We start from the raw sequence: 21,949 nt of genomic DNA, 5'->3' as shown, positions 1-21,949 counted from the left end.
CCTATAAATCCCAGTACTTTGGGAGGCCAAGGTGGACGACTCAAAAGGTCAGGAGTTCGAGACCAACCTGGTCAACATGGGGAAACCCCCGTCTCTACTAAAAACACAAAAACTAGCCGGGCGTGGTGGGGCGCGCCTGTAGTCCCAGCTACTCAGGAGGCTGAGGCAGGAAAGTAGCTTGAACCCCAGAGGGGGAGATTGCAGTGAGCCCAGATCGTGCCACTGCACTCCAGCCTGGACAACAGACCGAGACTCCCTCTCAAAAAAAGAAAGAAAAAACAAAAAGAGGTAGATTTAAAGCTGAATCGCCCAGAACTCCTCCTCTCCCTCAAAAAAATTAGGAAAGCCAAACCAAAATTTGTTTAAAATCTACAATAAAACTAGGCAAAAAGATGAAAGATATCCTATGAACCCCAAATATAAGCTGATGTAAACAAGGTATTAACAGCTACAAAACCATCTGATATCAGCATCTGTGTAAGGGGATGTAACAGGAGAAGTCCAGTGTTAACCAGTACTCACGACAAAATGCAGTAGGTTAATTTGAGAACACCGAGTGAACTGTAAGAGTTTTTATACAATCTGCATGTTGAGTGCAAAGAATCTCCAGTAAGTTATGAAGGGGCCACGAGCAGTCTAGGCCCTACAACACAGTTAACCAACTATAGCTCCCTTTCCATTTAAAGCCCCACACTAAGGAAGAACTGCTGGGAATAAAATCCAGATTGAACAGGATAGGGATAATAGAGCCAAAGGAAATAGAAGGTTCAGATTAATGGGGGTAAGTGAAGTTTCAGGCAGTCTCACAGTATCTGAGATCATGTCTTTAAACACTTGAAAGAAACAAAATGGAGAGTTCTAGAGCTGTGAAGTGAGAAAACCTGTCTTGACTCGTAAGTCCTCTGTAAAAGTTGAGGAAAACTAATTTCATATAAAAATGAGCAACAATCGAATCCCATGGAAGCCTATTTGAAAATGAAAATAAGGATTAGTGTAGTATCTCCACAGACAGTAAAGCTGTACCAGAAAGACAGTTTATGACGCTAGTGTCAACTAAAATTAATATTTCAAAACAAGTTAAAGAAAAATGATAGAATATGTGGAAGAGCAACATCAATAAGTTGATAGAACTCAGAAAATTAGTAGAAATAAAGACACGGTCTTAAAAACTAAATTTAACTAGAAGAGACACCTTTCCTTAAACCAAGAAGGTGAAAAAGAAGAAAAATTTTTAAAGCAAAAATAGACCTTCTCTTTCTACAATTTGATCAGTTTAGTCCTAAAGCCATTAGGTAGAGCAGAGAAAAATGGTTTAATCTACACCTCAGGTCTGGAGAGGTTTCGGAGAGCTCTGGTGGCTCATTGGACTTACCCATGAGGATGGCTTCCATGCAGGGTAGTGCCTTGGTTCAGGAGTGAGAGCCCGAGGGCTGGTGAGGAAAGCACATAGGGAATGCTCAGAGCCCAGTCAGGGAAGTAGATGGTTGTTCAAATTGAGATTGACCAAATTAATATATTAGGTTATTGTTATTCATAATTTTCACTGTTGAGAAGAGTTACAAATATGGAAAGGAAGAAAACTTAAATATGAATCCTGTAATACTGCATTAGAATTGAAGAAATTGGTTTGAAGGGATGGTTTTCCACTGATACAGATGTAAGCACAATTATCTATATCAGTGAGTATGTATCTGTGTGTATGTAATTTTCCCTGGCTCTGCCCACTGAGAGGGCCTGAGCCTAGTGCCACCCCAATAGCAGTGAGCACCTGGCACCCAGATCTTGCCTTGCAAATATTATTCCCCACTGAAATTACTAAGGCTTTTTTGACAAATGGCAGGTTCCCCAGATGTCAGGCAAAGGAAATGCTAGATTGTTCTGTAATATCCTTTGCCAGAAAACAAGACTCAAGGAATATTGGAGACATGTCAAATGGACACAGAATCTAACTTCAAGGGACCCTCACTGGCCAAATCAGGAACAACTTCAGCGTTCATTTCGTGGTAATAATGGCGTATTATAACCCACTGAATAAAGTAGGAAATAATGAGTTTTTACTCATATAAATAAATGAATTAATTGAAAGTTTGATGAGAATGGAGAATTGTACGCAGTTTCAGTAATTTATTTGCAAAAGGGAAAAGTAACTTTACAGTAGAGAAACCTGACAGACACAACTTTAATCAAGTGATAAAGTTAATAACATTGGTAATGGGACAAATCAAAATGGTGTACCACCTGATACAGGTATGTCGGGTAGAACATAACATCTGTGATATTCCTGCCAAAGTTGGATAACCTCAATCTAATTGTGTGGAAACTTCAGGCAAACCCAAATTGAGAGAGATTCTACAAAACAGTTGACTTGTAATCTCCAACAGTATTAATATCACAAAGTCAAGAAAACACTGAGAAACTGCTGTGACTCAGAGTCTAAAAAGATACAACACCTAAATGCAGCAAATGATTTTGAATTGGATCCTTTTGCTATAAAGAACATTATTGGTGGCTCTTCATAGGGTTCCGAGCATTAAATGGTAGTAATGTATTAATGTTACTTTGATTTTGATGGTTTTGTAGTTATATAGGAAAATATCTGTAGGAAATACACACTGAAGTATTCATGGGTGATGAGACATCAAGGAGGCAAATTGCTATCAAATGGTTCAGGAAAAACAGTTGGTGATTGCTTTAGTCTTTAAAAAGATATTAGTAAGAAGAAAGAAAGAAAAGAATTGAAAGTGACAGATATAGAAGGTAGGCAAAGAATATTCAACATGCTTGTAATAGGAGTCTCCTAGGAAGAAATCCAAAAACAATGCTAGAAAATGCCCAAGCAAGAAATATTTTCTAAAATTAAAAAAGTTATTTCAAACTACTTATCAAAATGCCATAATAAAATGATTAGAATTTAAAGGAAAAAAAATCTGGAATTCCACTTCCCTCCCCCATCAAAAAAAGAAAGAAAATTCTGTTGTTCTTAGTTTATAGAAGACAGTGGAGTGAATATACTCAATAAAGAAAGAAGCTGAATCAAACAGACTTTCACATATAAAGAGTGGAATCAAATGTATCAACAAATAATTAGAGTTATAGTGTTCGTATAAACACTTCCTGGGGAGAGAGAACAATCTTCAGACATCCAAAATGATAGGAGGAGGGATACTGACATAAGGACTGGTGTTAGCATTAATGAAGATGATTATAAGGAAGAGGGTGTATAATATGAAAAAGCTATATACTCTGACAATTTTGATAAGGTACAGTTATTACAAAATGAGGGAAGAATTTGCAGATAATATGAAAACAGAATAAGCTTCCTAATTGTTTTAAAGTATTTAACTGGATATAAAAGTATAGTATTTGCAATCAGATCTGGGAAGATTGCTTGTAGGAGGAGACCAAAAGACAAAAGCCAAACCAAAGCTTGCCATTAGAACAGAAGGACAAGTGAGTCTGAATTTTTTTTTTTTTTTTTTTTTTTTTTTTTTTTTTTTTTGAGACGGAGTCTCGCTCTGTCGCCCAGGCTGGAGTGCAGTGGCGCGATCTCGGCTCACTGCAAGCTCCGCCTCCCGGGTTCACGCCATTCTCCTGCCTCAGCCTCCCGAGTAGCTGGGACTACAGGCGCCCACAACCGCGCCCGGCTAATTTTTTGTATTTTTAGTAGAGACGGGTTTCACCGTGGTCTCGATCTCCTGACCTTGTGATCCGCCCGCCTCGGCCTCCCAAAGTGCTGGGATTACAGGCGTGAGCCACCGCGCCCGGCGTGAGTCTGAATTTTTACACACACACTTAAAAGAACAAACCATATAGTAAGACTGTGCTCCGGTTACTATTGCTTCATAAGATACTACCCCAAGCTTAATAGATTAAAACAGCCTTTTAATAGATTTTGTAGGTTAGGAATTCAGGCAGGATTCTGGCTGGATGGTTCTTGTTTTCCTTCTGGCATCAACTGAGGTCACTTAGTGGGACTTGGGTGGCGAATGAGCTGCTTTGGAGGGCCCAGTTTGGCTTTGCTCCCCTTGTCTTATGCGTTGGTGGTACTGGCTGGAAGTTTGGGCTCGGACTACCATCATGTGACCTCTGCAGTGTGGTGGTTTTAGAACAGTCTTGTTACGTGGTACCTGGCTTCCACTGAACGAGCATTACAGAAGAACCAGGCAAAAGCTTCATGGCCTCTTCTGATCCGACCTTGAAAGTCACACGGGATTACTTTCACATTTTTTGTCATACAAATGACCCAAAGCACTAGCCCAGATTCCAGGAGAGGGGAATTAGATTCCGCCTCTGATGGGGAAATGGCAAGGTCACAGTGTACAAGAGCATGGGATGCGGGCATCTTTGGAAAATACAATCTGCTACTGGTTTATTTATGTTAAAAGCTTGAATAAATAAGACAGGATGATAAGAATAGAACTGAGAACAAACAATTTCTGTCACATCAAAAGTTAATTCATGAAAACAGACAATTTTCAGGCTTGCTAATAAAGCAGAATTTAACCCTGTGAAGTATATAAGAGTCATACGTACAACAAAGAAGTAAAGGTTAAAAACAAAGGACTGCATATAGCTGTATTTAAAAAAAAAAAAAAAAAAAAAGCATGGATGACATCTTTATATACTGTGCAGTTATCTTCTGGATATACTTACTATTTTTTTTTTTTTTTTTTTTTTTTGAGACGGAGTCTCGCTCTGTCGCCCAGGCTGGAGTGCAGTGGCGCGATCTCAGCTCACTGCAAGCTCCGCCTCCCGGGTTCATGCCATTCTCCTGCCTCAGCCTCCCGAGTAGCTGGGACTACAGGCGCCCACCACCTCGCCCGGCTAGTTTTTTGCATTTTTTTTAGTAGAGACGGTGTTTCACCGTATTAGCCAGGATGGTCTCGATCTCCTGACCTCGTGATCCGCCCATCTCGGCCTCCCAAAGTGCTGGGATTACAGGCTTGAGCCACTGCGCCTGGCCCTGGATATACTTACTGTTAAGTGAAAAAAGCAAAGCAGAGAAATGTGTATTCTACTGTTGAGGAAAGAAGAGAAATGTTGGCTGGGCGCAGTGGGTAATCTCAGCACTTTGGGAGGCCAAGGCAGGCGGATCACGAGGTCAGGAGTTCGAGACCATCCTGGCCGACATGCTGAAACCCCGTCTCTACTAAAAATACAAAAATTAGCTGGGCGTGGTGACGTGTGTCTATAGTCCCAGCTCCTCGGGAGGCTGAGGCAGAAGAATCGCTTGAACCCGGGAGGCAGAGGTTGCGGTGAGCCGAGGTCGCGCCACTGCACTGCAACTTGGAGACAGAGCAAGACTCCCTCTGAAAAAGAAAAAAGAGAAATGTATGTTTGTGTGTATATATACATACATATATACAGATATAAAAATATGGAATAAATGTAAATGTATTTGCATGTTTGTGTGTATCTTTATATTGTTTACATGTTTACATATAAGGATCAGGACAGAATAGGATGAGAAAAAGGGATAGAAACTGGACTTTTAAATACCTGTGTTTTATAGATTTGACTGTGGAGTTATTTTACCTACTTATAAAATCAATAGGCCGGGCGTGGTGGCTCAAGCCTGTAATCCCAGCACTTTGGGAGGCCGAGACGGGCGGATCACGAGGTCAGGGGATCAAGACCATCCTTGGCTAACAAAGTGAAATCCCGTCTCTACTAAAAAAAAAATACAAAAAATTAGCCGCGTGAGGTGGCGGCGCCTGTAGTCCCAGCTACTCGGGAGGCTGAGGCAGGAGAATGGCGTGAACCCAGGAGGCGGAGCTTGCAGTGAGCCGAGATCCAGCCACCGCACTCCAGCCTGGGCGACAGAGCGAGACTCCGTCTCAAAAAAAAAAAAACAATGAAAATTTTAAAAGGCAAATTGAAGTTGAAAGTAAAGTACAAATGAATCTAAATGTGTGTCCACTTGGCAACAGTAATACTCAGGGAGGAACTATTCCAAGTAATTTTGAAATGGTAATTGGCCAGGTACAGAGGCTCGCACCTGTGATCCCAGAGCTGTGAGAGGCCAGAGCGAGAGGATTGCTTGAGGCCAGGAGTTCAAGAGCAGCCTGGCCAGCATAGCAAGATGCCATCTCTACCAAAAATAATTTTTAAAAAGTTAGCCAAGCATGTTGGTGCGCACTATGGTCTCAGCCACTCGGAAGGCTGAGGCAGGATTGCTTGAGCCCAGGAGCTCAAGGCTGCAGTGAACTGTGATTGTACCACTGCAGTCCAGCCTGGGCAACAGAGCAGGACCCTGTCTCTGAAAATAAAAAAAGAAAACAATAATTCAACCATACATCTCTAGCTATGGCCTAAGGATTAAAAGCTACAGGAAATAGTTAACTGTTTACGGTAATGATATCATGGTAGTAGTGTTGGTGGTGTAATTCACTGTTGTAAATGTCATATTGGATAAAACAAGTAAGTCATTATGCCGGTACTTTTGTTCTGCTGTCTCCACTATCTTGAGAACCAGAATTACTCATATCCAAGAAAGCAGATACAATGCTAAAATAGAAGAGATTGAGTATAAACCCAGTGATCCTAATTTTTCATTAGAAAAACCAGTATAAATTCATGATATATTTTTATTATCTCCATTCATCAATCTGTGGTTTAGCTGTGTCTACATGTACTAAAGACAACTTGCCATGGATTGATAATTATTTAATTATGATGGATACATTCTATTAAGGCTATTTATGTTTTTTTTTTAAGTGTTTTATTATAATTTTGAAAGGATAGTAAAATATTTTGTTAGATATTAATGTGGAACTTTAAATGTTTCTAAGCTTTTTGATGAATTATTGCTTCAATTGAGCTTATTATCCATAAAATAAAGTTGATGATGATGGGCCGGGTGCGGTGGCTCAAGCCTGTAATCCCAGCACTTTGGGAGGCCGAGACGGGCGGATCACGAGGTCAGGAGATCGAGACCATCCTGGCTAATACGGTGAAACCCCGTCTCTACTAAAAATACAAAAAACTAGCCGGGCAAGGTGGCGGGCGCCTGTGGTCCCAGCTACTCGGGAGGCTGAGGCAGGAGAATGGGGGGAACCCGGGAGGCGGAGCTTGCAGTGAGCTGAGGTCTGGCCACTGCACTCCAGCCCGGCGACAGAGCGAGACTCCGTCTCAAAAAAAAAAAAAAAAAAGTTGATGATGATGGTGAAAGGAAGACTAACTCAACGATAAACATGCTTACTCTTACTCTGTCATCTTAACCTATACAAACTCCCAGAGAAGTTGTTTGCTGTAAGACAGGCTTGAAACTCAAATTGGAAATGACCTAGTTGTCTGCAATTTGTTTGTTGTAAATAGAGGGGAAAAAAAGATACGTGTTTATAACCATGTAACTGCAGTATTTTTTAAAAAGTGCTTAAACTTTTGTTATTAATAGATTTAGTAGTTTTTAATATGTAGCTTTAAATAGTTCATTTTCAAAATCATATTTTGGTATAAAAATATTTTTAATAAAAATATTCGTGAATGTTACTTCAGATTGTTTTTGTGTCTTTTGAATTTTGACAATTTATAAATTATAAAATGAGTTAAAATAAATTTTATCACTTGTTTAAGGCATATTTTTCCCTTTAGTGTTGACCCTGCACAAGTTCCATATTGAAGTATGTAAAATGAACTGATCGTCTCAAGGGGAAAAAGTCAATAATCAAAGCTTCTAGTGTATTAATTATTATTATAGGTTTCTTCCTTAATATAAAAATTAGAATAAATCCTGATTTTTAAAATTTACACTTAAATTCAACAGTAATAAGATTACTGCTGTCTCCTGCGTGGAAATTGTCATTTAATTGACTAAATGTGGTATAAACTTTAAAAGAGCATGTAGAAAAATTCTAACTCAGCCAATTCTAAATTATGGTACATTTAGGTTATTAATAATTTTTTTTTGAAATTTGTGTGTTGGGCAAAATCTTATGCATATTACTATTTTAAGGTTCTAACCACATTTAATCAGTTATAGGACAGTTTACCTATATAACATGTTATCTTCATATAACTTATTTTTTGAAAATACATCAATTTATTTCTCTTTTTCTTCCATCAGAATACAGTCGTTTTGAAGCTAAAATACATGATTTACGGGAGCAGATGATGAATAGTAGTATTAGTTCAGGGTCAGGTTCTCTTCGAACTAGCCAGAAGCGATCCCTCTATGTCAGGTAAATTTTTTTACTTCTAATTATGGCAACTCTTAGTTATGAATGTAAATTGTTTTATATTTTTCACTATAACTTATTTAGTTTTACCATAAGAAAATATATTACAAATCAGTGTTGTTTTTTATTATTGATTCTCTGACAGTGTGTCTTTCAAGAATTGGAATATTGTTGAATTAATACTTTTTTTAATGAAAGTTATGTTATCCTTGAGTAATAATGATATGATAAAGGAAAAAATTCTGTGGACCAGAAATTGTTTTCAGATTGATGTGTTAGTAGTGGCCACAAGGTTGATAATATCATATCTAACACTTAGATTTAACCTATATCCTTTTCTAATATATTTTCCGTTCAAGTAACATTTAATTACCTTGGCAATTTCCATAGTAGCAAAGGAAGCATATGTAAATTATAATTTAAAATGTGAATAGCCTCAGTAAATAATACATATCCGGAAAATTTCTACATGCATTTTTTTTAAACACTTGGGAGAAGGCAAATATGTTATTTTCCTATAATATAAAGGTTAAATGGCAACATAGGTCTAATAAATAGGTGATATTAGTATATAAACTGGGTTTTTTTTTTTTTTCATTTCGTTGGCTTATAAGACTTAAAACAGAAATCCGAATTTATTTGTATTCTGTATACTTCTGGTAGAACTTTAACTGATGACTTTATTATACGTTATTGTAACATTAGCACTGTAAGTAATTGAACCATTCTTTATAAACGATCATCTCAGTCCTCCTGATTCTGTTGGGGGACCCATTCCTAATATGTTTCATTTATCCTTCTGATGAGAGAGACATGTTACATATGTAAACCTGTATCCTATACACATGTATATCTATACACAAAAACAGGTACTCTGTGCTTGTTTACATATGATATGACTTACTGTCTTCACATAATCTTACTCTGATACATCATGAAAGGAAACTTTTCTCACTTTCTTCTTTCTATTCGTTTTGTCTTTTGCTGTAAGTTCTTTGCTACTTATAACCCTACCAATGATGTGGGAATCTTAAATCATCAGATTTTTTTCTCCCTTTGCCAATTCTAACAATACTTATTAAACTCTTGTGTTCCAAATTTATTAAAAGTATATTATATATACAGATACATCGAAAATAGAACATGGATTTTTCTACTCTCTTTTTTACATTTTCTTTTTCTTTTTTTTTGCTTATCTACATTTCCTAATTTTAGTATAATTAATAGGTGTTGCCTTTTGTTTGTACTTGATTAAATATTTACAAAGGCATAAAAATCACGACATAATAGGTTATATTTATTTTCGGTACATTTAGTGAGTCATCTTCACTTTTTATTATTTTTAGAGAAGTAATGCTCTCTTTTCTTTCTTTCTTTTTTAAGACAGGGTCTCACTTTGTCACCCAGGCTGAAGTGCAGTGGCACAGTCTCAGCTCACTGTAGCCTCAACCTCCCGAGTTCAAGCGATCCTCCTGCCTCAGCCCCCCAAGTAGCTGGGACTGTAGGCACATGCCACCATACCCAGCTAATTTTTGTGTTTTTAGTAGAGATAGGATTTCACCATGTTGGCCAGGCTGGTCTCGAACTCCTGAACTCAAGGGCCTCACCCACCTTGGCCTCCCAAAGTGCTGGGATTACAGGCATGAGCCACTGTACCCAGCTTCTGTTTTTTAAAATCATATATTATCAAAAGACTTATAATGAAAAATAACTGTCACTTGCACCAACCCCTAGTTTCATTCTCCAGGAACAAGCATCCTCCATTTTCCTAGCAAACTTCCTTCATCTCCTTACTTCTAAATATGAAGCCTTCACCTCTATATTTCTAAATAACATACATATACTGCTATCTTCTATTTTACCAGTTTTATACGTTAGTCTTAAAACCATGGTAGATGAGAACTTTTCTCCGTAGTACCAAACCACTCATTCAGTCTCATCACCATCACCCAAACATAGCTATCTCTGTTAATAAAACTAATAGCATTCAGAGTCATGTGACTGTGTAATAGCTGTCATGACTCAGTCAAGTGGAGCCCTGTGAGCTGCCTCCTTTCTTCCGCACCCCTTCATTTTTCCTGGGCTTAATAATTGTCTTGCATTTTATTTGATCAATTTTTCATATACTTATTACTAACTATCTTTCTGTATCTTCCAGTAACCACTGTAGAGCTTTTCACATTACGAAAACATAGTCACACATATGGTCTGATAGTTCAGGTTTTTCCCATCTTTATGCTCCAGTCTAGACTAATTCCTCTGTAAACTTGCTGTATAGCTCTCAGCTGGGACTTCCTTTGCCATTATTCTGTTCCCTTTGAGTGTCTACGATGTCACGTTTCCTAGATACCATGTTTTCTTCTTTCTGAATTAATCTTCCTAGAGCACATCCTTCAGTAAATTCCTGCGAAAAGATGTGTGGGAGGTACCTTTTGAGTCTTAGCATGTCCGAAATGACCTTATCTTGCCTTCTCCCCAATAGAGAATTTGGAATGTTGGGGGAGGGAATGATACCCTGTTTTATTTTCCAGGAGCTCACTCATCTTCCATTTCTTTCGTGGACATAATCTCATGTGTCTGAGATTTTTTTCTGCTTTTTGTATTCTTTGCTTTCTCTGTATTCCTTTTTTCTAGCCTATTTTCTTGGGGTTTTTTTCTGTAGTGTTTTATATAAGGCATTCTTTAAATAGCCAGTGTTCCTTTCATTGTTTTCCATTCTTATGAATAGAGAAATGAAGATAATGGATTTAACTAGAAGACAATGGGGTAAAGGGAGGAATAAATTGGCTCTTACATTTCCTCTGCTGTCCCACGTCATTCTGTTCTTTGGTATAATTAAATATCTCTAGAGAAGAACCCCTGTCTCCTGCCAATAGTATAAACCAAGTTGCTAGAATTTCGTTTTCATCCATTTCAGTCCAGCCATCTTCCCCTTCTCCACCAAGTTTCAGAGCATACAGCTCCTCAAATTCGGTTTCTCTGGAGACTCAGCCTCTAGTCTTCTGTGGGTTTGGGGAAAAGGAACTTTGGTGGGGTGGTGTCAGTGCTACATACAGTGTTTCTACCTTCTGTTTTTAGTACAGTAACTTATCCCTGCCTACCGTGGTACTAGTGTACACTTCTGATTTATGACCATCTCCAGGATTCTTGTGGAATAAAACTTGTTTCTATAACCCTGTCTGCTGACACTCCATTTATAGCTTCTTTCATTCTGCTGAATTTAATTAGCATCATCCAAAAATGTGTTAAAATCTCTCTTCCCCTGTTTTCTTCCCTCTCTTGTATTTTTCTTATTTTATTGTCATTTTAATGAGTCAGGATGGAGAAGAAATAGACGCAGTCTGCTGTAGTTAATCAGAAGCCTTGTGGTTCTTTTTGAGATGGGGTCTTGCTCTGTTGGCCAAGCTTGTCTTGGACTCCTGGGCTTAAGGGATCCTCACACCTTAGCGTCACAAGTAGCTGGGACTGCAGGCACACACCACCACACCTGAGTCTTGTGGGGTTTTTTAGTCAATGTATTTTTAATTTGAAAAGCCAAAAAAAAAAAAAACAGGCTACAAAAAACTACCTACAGTAACCTCTTTATAAAGCTCTGAAACAAGCAAAACATACATTATATTGTTTAATCACTCACGTGTTATATGATCAAACCAACCAAAAAAGAGTGAGTCAAAGAAACAAACATATGAAGAATGATAGTTAAATCTAATAGTGGGGAACTCTTGCTCCAGGGGAATCAGTACAGAGGGAATATGTGCAGGTGAATGTGAATTACTGATGAAGGTTTCGTGTGTACTCTTAGGTTGGATAGTAGGTGAACAGATGTTCATTGCACTGTTATGATTAATAACTCACATGTATTCCATGGGCTTCTTTTTTTATGAATCAAATATATTAAAAGAGAATGTTAAACTGCTAACATAAGTAGAGATTGTGGGTGATTTCTTTTCCTTTGTTGTTCAATAATACAGTTAGATTTTGTGATTCAAAAGGTGAATTTTTATAATAATGTAGGAAGTTAATATTTTCCTTTTCTGAATGTCTTGACATTTGTATTACCTCTTAAGGCACTTTATTTTATACTATTTTATATTATGCTTATTTGTCCCCTCATCTTCTCTGTGTTTGAAAGTGGGTTTAAGTGAGCCTTCCTACTTAGGATTCCCCCTGCTTCCCTAACACCTTTAGCCCCATGAAAAGACTTGAAAGAACTCATTTGAAAAACCATTAACTACTAGTTTATTTATTTAGCTGTCAAGTAATTCCACCCCTCTTGAGTTTTACTTGAAGAGATAGGTTCTTAAATGTTGGATAGTGTGAAAAAGATTATGATTTTCATCCTAATTTCCAGTTGCCAAATTAGAACAAAAGAATGAGTAAACTATGTTATAAATGTAATTGCTGTGATCCTTTCTTTCTTACACTCTTGAGAGAGCTTATTTGGACTTAAGAATTTGATTTATCTAAATATTGTACATAATCAAGTGGTAGGACACAATATTTTCTTTTTATCAAATTTTAAAATATTCTTAACTTTGCAATTACCATATTAAATTATTACTTTTTCCAAAGTATTTGGCAGCTGATGAAGTCATCTGTAATTAATGTTCATATTGTTACCGACTCTGAAAACCCTATCAACTCTAGTATTGTGAACAAATGGAAGGAGTAATTAACTGGCAGAATAATCACTATGTTGATCTAGTCTTACAGTCCACAACTAATAAATCTAATTTATCAGGGAATTTGTTTTCCTACATGTATCTAATGAAAGTAAAGAGAAGAGTGTATCTTAATAATTTTTGTTTATTAATTTCAAACTCTCTGGATTGGTCTTTATTTTAGAATTCAATATAGCTTGCCATTGGATTACAAGCCAAGAGCGTTTTTAGAATTTTTCTTGTGATATTGAAAGACACAGATAATACAATACAGTATTTTCATAACAAGTTGATTTTACTATTTCTTTTTTGTCTCATCTTATATGTAGTGCAGAATGAACTGGGTGTTATTTGGCCTACTATGATATATTTAATTATCCAAATTAAATATACTTTCAGAACCCCATGAAAAGTTGATTAATATCATTATAACAAGCAATTATGGACTTTTTTTCTTCTGACTCTAGAGCCCTTTTTGATTATGACAAGACTAAAGACAGTGGCCTTCCCAGTCAGGGATTGAACTTCAAATTTGGAGATATCCTCCATGTTATTAATGCTTCTGATGATGAATGGTGGCAAGCCAGGCAGGTTACACCAGACGGTGAGAGTGATGAGGTTGGAGTGATTCCCAGTAAACGCAGGTATGTCTGTTTCTTACCACTTGAATGTGGGGCAACATAAATAATTGATGTTCTTTTAAATTTCTTTTAATTTTTGACAACATGGATGGTCCTGGAGTGCATTGTGCTCATTGAAAAAAGCCAGACACAGAAAGACTAAAATTGTATGATCACATTTTTATGTGAAATCTAAAGTAGTCGAAGTCATCCAGAGAAGAATGGTGGTTACCAGGGATTAGGAGGATGGGGAAGTGAGGAGATACAAAGTTTCCATGATACAAGATGAGTGAGTTCTGGACCTCTGATATATAAGCATGGTGACTATAGGTAATAGTACTGTACTTGAAATTTGGCCGGGCGCGGTGGCTCAAGCCTGTAATCCCAGCACTTTGGGAGGCCGAGACGGGTGGATCACGAGGTCAGGAGATCGAGACCATCCTGGTTAACACGGTGAAACCCCATCTCTACTAAAACATACCAAAAAAAAAACTAGCCGGGCGCGGTGGCAGGCGCCTGTAGTCCCAGCTACTCGGGAGGCTGAGGCAGGAGAATGGCGTGAACCCGGGAGGCGGAGCTTGCAGTGAGCTGAGATCGCGCCACTGCACTCCAGCCTGGGCGACAGAGCGAGACTCCGTCTCAAAAAATTTAAAAAAAAAAAAAAAAAAAAAGAAATTTGCTAAGAGGGTCGGTCCTAAGTGTTCTCACCACCCAAAAAAAAGGTAACCAGGTGAGGTAATGGATGTGTTAATTAGGTTGACTGTAGTGATTATTTCACAGTGTTTGTGTGTGTGTGTGTGTGTGTGTGTGTGTATACACACATAAAATCATTAAGTTGTGCAACTTAAATATATACAATTAGGCCGGGTGCAGTGGCTCATGCCTGTAATCCCAGCACTTTGGGAGGCTGAGGCAGGTAGATCACTTGAGGTCAGGAGTCAAGATGAGCCTCACCAACGTGGTAAAACCCTGTCTCTACTAAAAATACAAAAATTACCTGAGCATGGAGGCGCATGCCTGTAGTCCCAGCTACTCAGGAGGCTTAGGCAGGAGAATTGCTTGAACTTGGGAGGCCAAGGTTGCAGTGACCTGAGATTGCACCACTGTACTCCAGCCTGGGAGACAGAGCGAGACTCTGTCTAAAAATATGTGTGTGTGTGTGTGTGTGTGTGTATATATATATTAAATTAATATATTAAAAATAATCACCAGAACAACTGAAAAAATAAATTTCTTTTACTAAAATGATTTTATGCTGTTTTTTATATTGTGTTTCACAGCCATTTAATTTTATTCAAATGGATTTGTAACCATTGACATAACTAGAAAATATGGGCCAAGCACAATGGCTCACACCTGTAATCCCAACACTTTGGGAGGCCAAAGTGAGCAGATCACAAGGTCAGGAGTTCAAGATGAGCTTGGCCAAGAGACCAGCCTGGCCAATATGGTGAAACCCTGTCTCTACTAAAAATACAAAAATCAGCTTGGTGTGGTGGCGGGCGCCTGTAGTCCCAGCTACTTGGGAGGCTGAGGCAGGAGAATTGCTTGAACCCAGGAGGCAGAGGTTGCAGTGAGCAAAAATCGCACCATTGCAATCCAGCCTGGGCAACAGAGCAAGACTCCAACTCAAAAAAAAAAAAAAAAAAGCAAGTGATGCTTGCTGCCAAGTAGAAATTTATCTAAAGCTACTAGTTGCTGAAAACAAAATTAAGTATATATTAAGTCAATGTGCCATTTAGCTATACCAGTGAAGAGAAAACTGAAAGTGTCATGGTTGATGTAGATAGCTAAGATGACCTAAATTTTGTGTTTTTGGTGTCATGAATTTCTTCCTTCATGCCAAAATTTAAAAGTAGTAGTATTAAATTATAATCAAGATTTATAATTATGATTTTGGGGCTTATAGCTGCTGTGGCTATATCCACATATTTAGCATGATCCAACTATTTGGCTAGATCTTACAGTTGATGGCAAATCCTCTTTTAGCAGTGCAGCAATCAGCATAACTTTTTTCCAGAAATAGAAGATAGTCTGCTTTAAATTCGGAAATGCTTCCTCTATGCCTTGTTGAGTCAGTAGAAATCTTACATCTTAAATATCAAGGTCAGAGATCCTAAAAATTGTCTTAGTTCTTGGAGTCTCATACCTTGCAAAGGCTTTCTGTGCCTGCACCCAATAATAAACACTGTTGGCTTCATTGGAGAGACTTTTGTTTTCATTTTGTACAAAAATTCTGTGAGACTGTGTTTTAAAGCAAGAAATAATATAAGAAAGATGTCTTGAGACCTCTGCCAATTTCCAAATTCATGAGTAGCATTGCAGAATATAATCTTACTCCCGTGAAATACAGTAAGAAACCACAACTAATTATGCCATTTGGTTCTTGAATGTATTCAAAACTTACCTTTTCTTAAATAGAACTATGTCTTTCTTAGACCTCTTCTAAAATAACATAGGAATTGTAATTCCTACAATTCTTGGCTTTCTTTCAGGAATAATATTTACAAATATAGACAACTTAAGTTGCTGAGCTGTGTACTAAAGAAGATAATGATTAGAAAATAAAGTTGAGTTGTAAATGCTCACCCGCTAAATGCTAGTTTTGTGGTGCTGTTAATAAGTACTTAGGCAAGATTATAAATTATTCAGGTCATGTAGCCTCAGAATTGTTCTTGAATAGTAAAAATCATGAGCTTTAATTTTTTTTGTTTGTGGTGGGGACGGAGTCTTGCTGTGTCGCCCAGGCTAGAGTGCAGTGGCGTGCGATCTTGGCTCACTGCAACCTCCACTTCCTGGATTCAGCTGATCCTCCTGCCTCAGCCTCCCAAGTAGCTGGGATTACAGACACGCACCACAGTGCCTGGCTAATTTTTGTATTTTTAGTAGAGACAGGGTTTCACCATGTTGGCCAGGCTGGTCTTGAACTCCTCACCTTGTGATCTGCCCGCCTCAGCCTCCCAAAGTGCTGCGATTGCAGGCATGAGCCACCACTCCTGGACTTAAATTTACAACTTAAATTCATGAATGCTAAGGTCCTGCTGTACCCATAGTAAAACTAAATAGATAATAAGGAAAAAATAAAATACATTTATTCATAGGCTTGTTTTGGTAGGCTTTTCTGTTATACACTAACATAATTGCTGTGTTGAAATTGGAAAATTTATGAAAGCTTAATTTACATGAAAGTTTACAAGATTTACATTAGTGTTACAATCTACATAAAAATTTGTCTCATTGTAGTTTTATTTGCTTGCTTATTTTGAATAGGTAAAGTTCAGAATTTAAAAGATGTGAAAGCTTTATAGGCTCTCTCTCTCTCACAACACCCATTTCACCTCCATAGGGGTAAAGATTTAACAGTTCTTATGTATCTTTCCAAAAGTACTTTAAAACTCTTACTTTAATAACTGTGACTGGTTATTTATATATTTACATACACACACACACACGTATCATTAGAATTAAGCTTAATTTTTAAATCCCACCTTTTTATTATTAAAAGTTTCAGAGCTATAGAAAAGTGAGTACAAAAAAAGGCAATATACAATGAACATCCACATATCCTTGTCCCACTGTCACCAATTTTTAACGTTTTGCCACATTTGCTTTCTCTTTCTCAAGCTTAATTTTTAGCATATGTGCTTCATGCTAAGCTAATACTTAAAAATAAACAAAACTTGGAAAATTGTTAAACTCAGAAATGGTGCCGCATACTTTCATATAATTTTGTAACTGAGTATACGTATAAAAGTATACATGTCTGTACTGTGTATTGATACTCCTACACCTATGTACTGTGTATTGATAGGTCATAGCATCAGGTTTTGTTTCATAATAAAATGAGCCCTTTGTTTCATTTTTCAGCAATTCTAATTTGAGGATGCAAACCTAGATGGCTCCTAAAGGTTTTACAATATAAAAATGCCCATTTTAAAGATATCAGTTCTGGTTATTTCTAGTAAGACCCCTAGATGTGTTTGTTTTACTTAATAACATTCTGTACTTTGACAGAGTTGAGAAGAAAGAACGAGCCCGATTAAAAACAGTGAAATTCAATTCTAAAACGAGAGATAAAGGGGTGAGTATTTGAAATCTCTACATTTTCATAATTCCTGTTTGAGCTACATTGTTAAAATGGATTTTGCTATAGGAATCAATCATGATCAGTTCTTGCCATGGTGCTTTACAATGGTAGATACTTAAGTAAGCATTTGTTAAATTAAAGCAACCATTTCACAGACCCTTCCAAATTATCAAAACTATCATTCAGGGCCGGGCGCGGTGGCTCAAGCCTGTAATCCCAGCACTGTGGGAGGCCGAGATGGGCGGATCACGAGGTCAGGAGATCGAGACCATCCTGGCTAACACGGTGAAACCCCGTCTCTACTAAAAAATACAAAAAACTAGCGGGGCGCGGTGGCAGGCGCCTGTAGTCCCAGCTACTCCGGAGGCTGAGGCCGGAGAATGGCGTGAACCCGGGAGGCGGAGCTTGCAGTGAGCTGAGATCCGGCCACTGCACTCCAGCCTGGGCGGCAGAGCGAGACTCCGTCTCAAAAAAAAAAAACTATCATTCAGTATATTATTAACGACATACTTTTGGTCAAGCTTACTTTTATAAATGAAATGTGGCCGGGCACAGTGGCTCAAGCCTGTAATCCCAGCACTTTGGGAGGCCGAGACGGGCGGATCACGAGGTCAGGAGATCGAGACCATCCTGGCTAACGTGGTGAAACCCCGTTTCTACTAAAAAATACAAAAATCTAGCCGTACGAGGTGGCGGGCGCCTGTAGTCCCAGCTACTCGGGAGGCTGAGGCAGGAGAATGGCGTAAACCCGGGAGGCGGAGCTTGCGGTGAGCTGAGATCCAGCCACCGCACTCCAGCCTGGGCGACAGAGCGACACTCTTGTCTCAAAAAAAAAATAAATAAAAATAAATGAAATGTATTTGACCTTCATTCAACTTCCAATTAGAAATTTGTGGCCAGGCGCAGTGGCTCAAGCCTGTAATCCCAGCACTTTGGGAGGCTGAGACGGGCGGATCACAAGGTCAGAGATCGAGACCATCCTGGCTAACACGGTGAAACCCCGTCTCTACTAAAAAAATACAAAAAACTAGCTGGGCGAGGTGGCGGGCGCCTGTAGTCCCAGCTACTCGGGAGGCTGAGGCAGGAGAACGGCATAAACCTGGGAGGTGAAGCTTGCAGTGAGCTGAGATCACGCCACTGCAGTCCAGCCTGGGCGACAGAGCGAGACTCCGTCTCAAAAAAAAAAAAAAAGAAATTTGTGTTACTAGGCCGGGCATGGTGGCTCACGCCTGTAATCCCAGCACTTTGGGAGGCCAAGTCAGGCAGATCACCTGAGGTTACAAGTTCGAGACCAACCTGGCCAACATGGCAAAGCCAAAAATACAAAAATTAGCGGGGCGTGGTGGCGGGCATCTGTAATCCCAGCTACTCTGGAGGCTGAGTCACAAGAATCACTTGAACCCGGAGGCAGAGCTTGCATTGAGCCAAGATCGCACCACTGCGCTCTAGCCTGGGCGACAGAGTGAGACTCTGTCTCAAAAAAGAAGAAGAAATTTGTGTTACTAGTGTTAATCATGGCAGATAATTTAATAATGACCCTGCTAAGAAAATAGGCATTTCAGAAATGCTAAGTCATAATCTTAAGTTTACAAGTTGTTGCAAGCAAATTTTTGGAAATTTTTTTGTTCTTTCCCCACATTATTCCTGCTTTAATTTCTTAAGAGAATCTGTGTTTTAAATGTTGGAATCAATATGAAATTTTATTTGGCAGAAACAAAGTGCTAGTCATGAGGAGAAGTTTGTAGGTGATCAAGAAAATATCCATTAGCCAGGCTTGGTGGCATATGCCTATAGTCCCAGCTATTTGGGAGGCTGAGGCAAGATAATTGCTTGAGCACCAGAGGTCAAAGCTGCAATGAGCCATAATTGCGCCTCTGCACTCCAGCCTGGGCAGCAGAGGGAGATCCTGTCAAAAAAAAAAAAAAGAAAAAAAAAATATATCGAGGCTAGGCATGGCGGCTTACTCCTGTAACCCAGCACTTTAGGAGTCCAGGGTGGGAGGATCACTTGAGCCCAGGAGTTCAGTACCAGCCTGGGCAACATAGCGAGACCCAATCTCTGGAAAAAAAATAATGTAAAAAATTAGCCAGGCGTGAAGGCTTGTACCTGTAGTCCCAGCTGCCCCCGTGGCTGAAGTGGAAGGATTGCTTAAGCCCAGGACGTCCAGGCTGTAGTGAGCCATGATCATGCCACTGCTCTCCAGCCTGGGTGACACAGTGAGATCCTGTCTCAAAAAAAAAAAAAAAGGAAAGAAATATATCACTTCTTTCATAATATATTTTAGAAGTGTATTTATTTTTCCTTCACTTTAAGTCCTGCTTGCATCTAAATATTTGGGCTGTCAATAGATGAGAAAGATGGTACAGGCTTCATCCCATATTGTGGATGTAATTGTTAATAATCCTGAACTCACTGCAGTGGAATATTCCAGCAGTAAGCCTGGAGACCAAACTGAATACATGTTATGTAAATACCATTTATAGCAATGTTTTATGTTTGGGGTTTTTTTTTTAATACTAAACAAAAATTTTTAATAAAAATTTTGATAATATTTGAAATGAATGTGGAATGTTAACTTAGCAAATAAATTTACTTTCTGAACATCTCTGGTATCACTAAGCACTCAGACTTAAAGCTTTAAAATTTAAAAGATGAGAAATATCTTTGGTTCAAGAAGTTAAATCTGAGAAAATTGTATGTTACATTCAGTTTTTTAGAAATGGTAAATTCCTTTAAAATTTACTTGTAGCTTTCAGAAAAATACCAAATTATATAGTGTGACCTGAAGTAATATTAAAATAGAAATTTGTATTAGAGGAAAAATCCCAGGTAAATGCTCAGGATTTGAAAAATGTGAATTTTTTTGCGCTTGTTTTATGTATATCTTTAAAAATGATTTAGTACAATATACCATCAATAAATTGAAAAAGGTTGCATGTTGTAACTTTTCTTTCATACTGTAAGAAGTTAACTGAATTAACGACGTGTTTAAATCTTAGTCTTGTTTGTTGACTGTAACCAACTTTATACAAAGTCACTGTGTTCTAACACAGCACCAAAACTATGCATGATACTGAGTGGGGTAAAAATACGCTTGCCATTGATCAGAACTGCATTTCTTTCTATAATACCATTTCCTCCTCCTCCTCCTCCTCCTCCTCCTCCTTTCCTTACATAGTTCTAGTGATTATGGACTTTATTTTTACTACAGACTTACAACATTTTAGTTTCTCACTAACATGTCTAACATTCATTTGGCTATTTTGAAATACTACATGTGGAAATTATGTATGTAGATATTTAATATATGTATCATGAATTTATGATATTTTATCAATTCTTATATTACACTGTCTCTCTTACAATATAGTGTTAATGACAGTAAGTATTAAATGTAGTACTTTTGATTGAAAATACAGAGAAACTGGAGATAGCAAGTCTTCAGTTTTGTGTTTTCCCTACACATTTTTGTCTTGGTTGCTTGTGCTATTTTTTTCACCTTTAATAAGTTCTTCACCAGGAGGATATCAAATGTGATACAATTAATACATTTCTTAACTAACAAGCATTTCTCTCTGTCCTATATTATGATATCTTTATGATATCTCATTTTGGCTAACTGCAAAGATAATAAGAATCAGACATTTTAAACTTCATGTTTCTTTTGGTTGTTTGCTGTGAAACTGACTCTGACCACTGTAGATGCAGTAAGAGGGATGAATACACTTTTATAAAAAAAACATCAGTTGTATCAGATATAAAAATTATTGCTAAATTCAAAACCATTGAGTCTTATGAACGAAAAGATTTAGTTTTTCCCTAAATTAGATTACCATAATTTTTTCTGCTAAAACACTTTCTCCTCTTTCTCCTTTCTAAAATTTGGATTTGAACAAAGATTTTTATTCAAATAATGCTACTTGACAGTTTATAAAATAGTTACAAGCCCAGATTTCCCCACAATACTTTTTCTGTTGATTGAATTTTTAACTTCTACTTAGAGTTCTTTTTTATCTAGTTCCTCAGAGCCTTCAAACTTTAAGATTGATTTCAAGACAGTCTGCTTGGCTAATGAACTGTGAACTTATTAATCCTGAATTAATTATATGAAAAGGTAAAAATAAAAGTTTAACCTTGTTTTTATAAAGATCTTTATCAGAATGAGTCTTCTCAAGTCATAGAATTTGAGCTAAAAGTCACTTTAATCCACTTCACTTTTTTTTTTTTTTTTTTTTTTTAATTTAAAGAAAAGTTCTCACTCTGTCACCCAGGTTGGAATGCAATGGTGTGATCATAGCTCATTGTAGCCTCAAACTCCTGGGTTCAAGCGATCCTCCTGCCTCAGTCTTCTAAGTAGCTGAGACTACAGTCGCACACCCCCACTCCCAGCTAATTTTCTTGTTG

General features: G+C 37.9%; 1 protein-coding gene across 48 annotated transcripts in view; it reads left to right on the top strand.

The window, feature by feature from the left end:
* DLG1 (discs large MAGUK scaffold protein 1) overlaps positions 1-21,949 on the top strand; it is a 280,046-nt gene that overhangs the window by 222,981 nt on the left and 35,116 nt on the right. For all 48 annotated transcript variants that reach the window (XR_012430538.1, XR_012430539.1, XR_012430542.1 and 45 more), the window contains 3 exons: positions 8,066-8,180; positions 13,306-13,482; positions 17,473-17,539. Coding sequence is in view for 40 of the 48 variants with exons in the window: in XM_065539664.2 (XP_065395736.1) it covers positions 8,066-8,180; positions 13,306-13,482; positions 17,473-17,539 (359 nt within the window). In the remaining 8 variants the exon portion in view is untranslated. The remainder of the gene's footprint in view (positions 1-8,065; positions 8,181-13,305; positions 13,483-17,472; positions 17,540-21,949) is intronic.

Source organism: Macaca fascicularis, chromosome 2 (genome assembly GCF_037993035.2).
Source record: "Macaca fascicularis isolate 582-1 chromosome 2, T2T-MFA8v1.1".
NCBI classification, from domain to species: Eukaryota; Metazoa; Chordata; class Mammalia; order Primates; family Cercopithecidae; genus Macaca; species Macaca fascicularis.
Note: the sequence above shows the minus strand (reverse complement) of the source record. Positions and strands in the feature narration are given on the sequence as shown.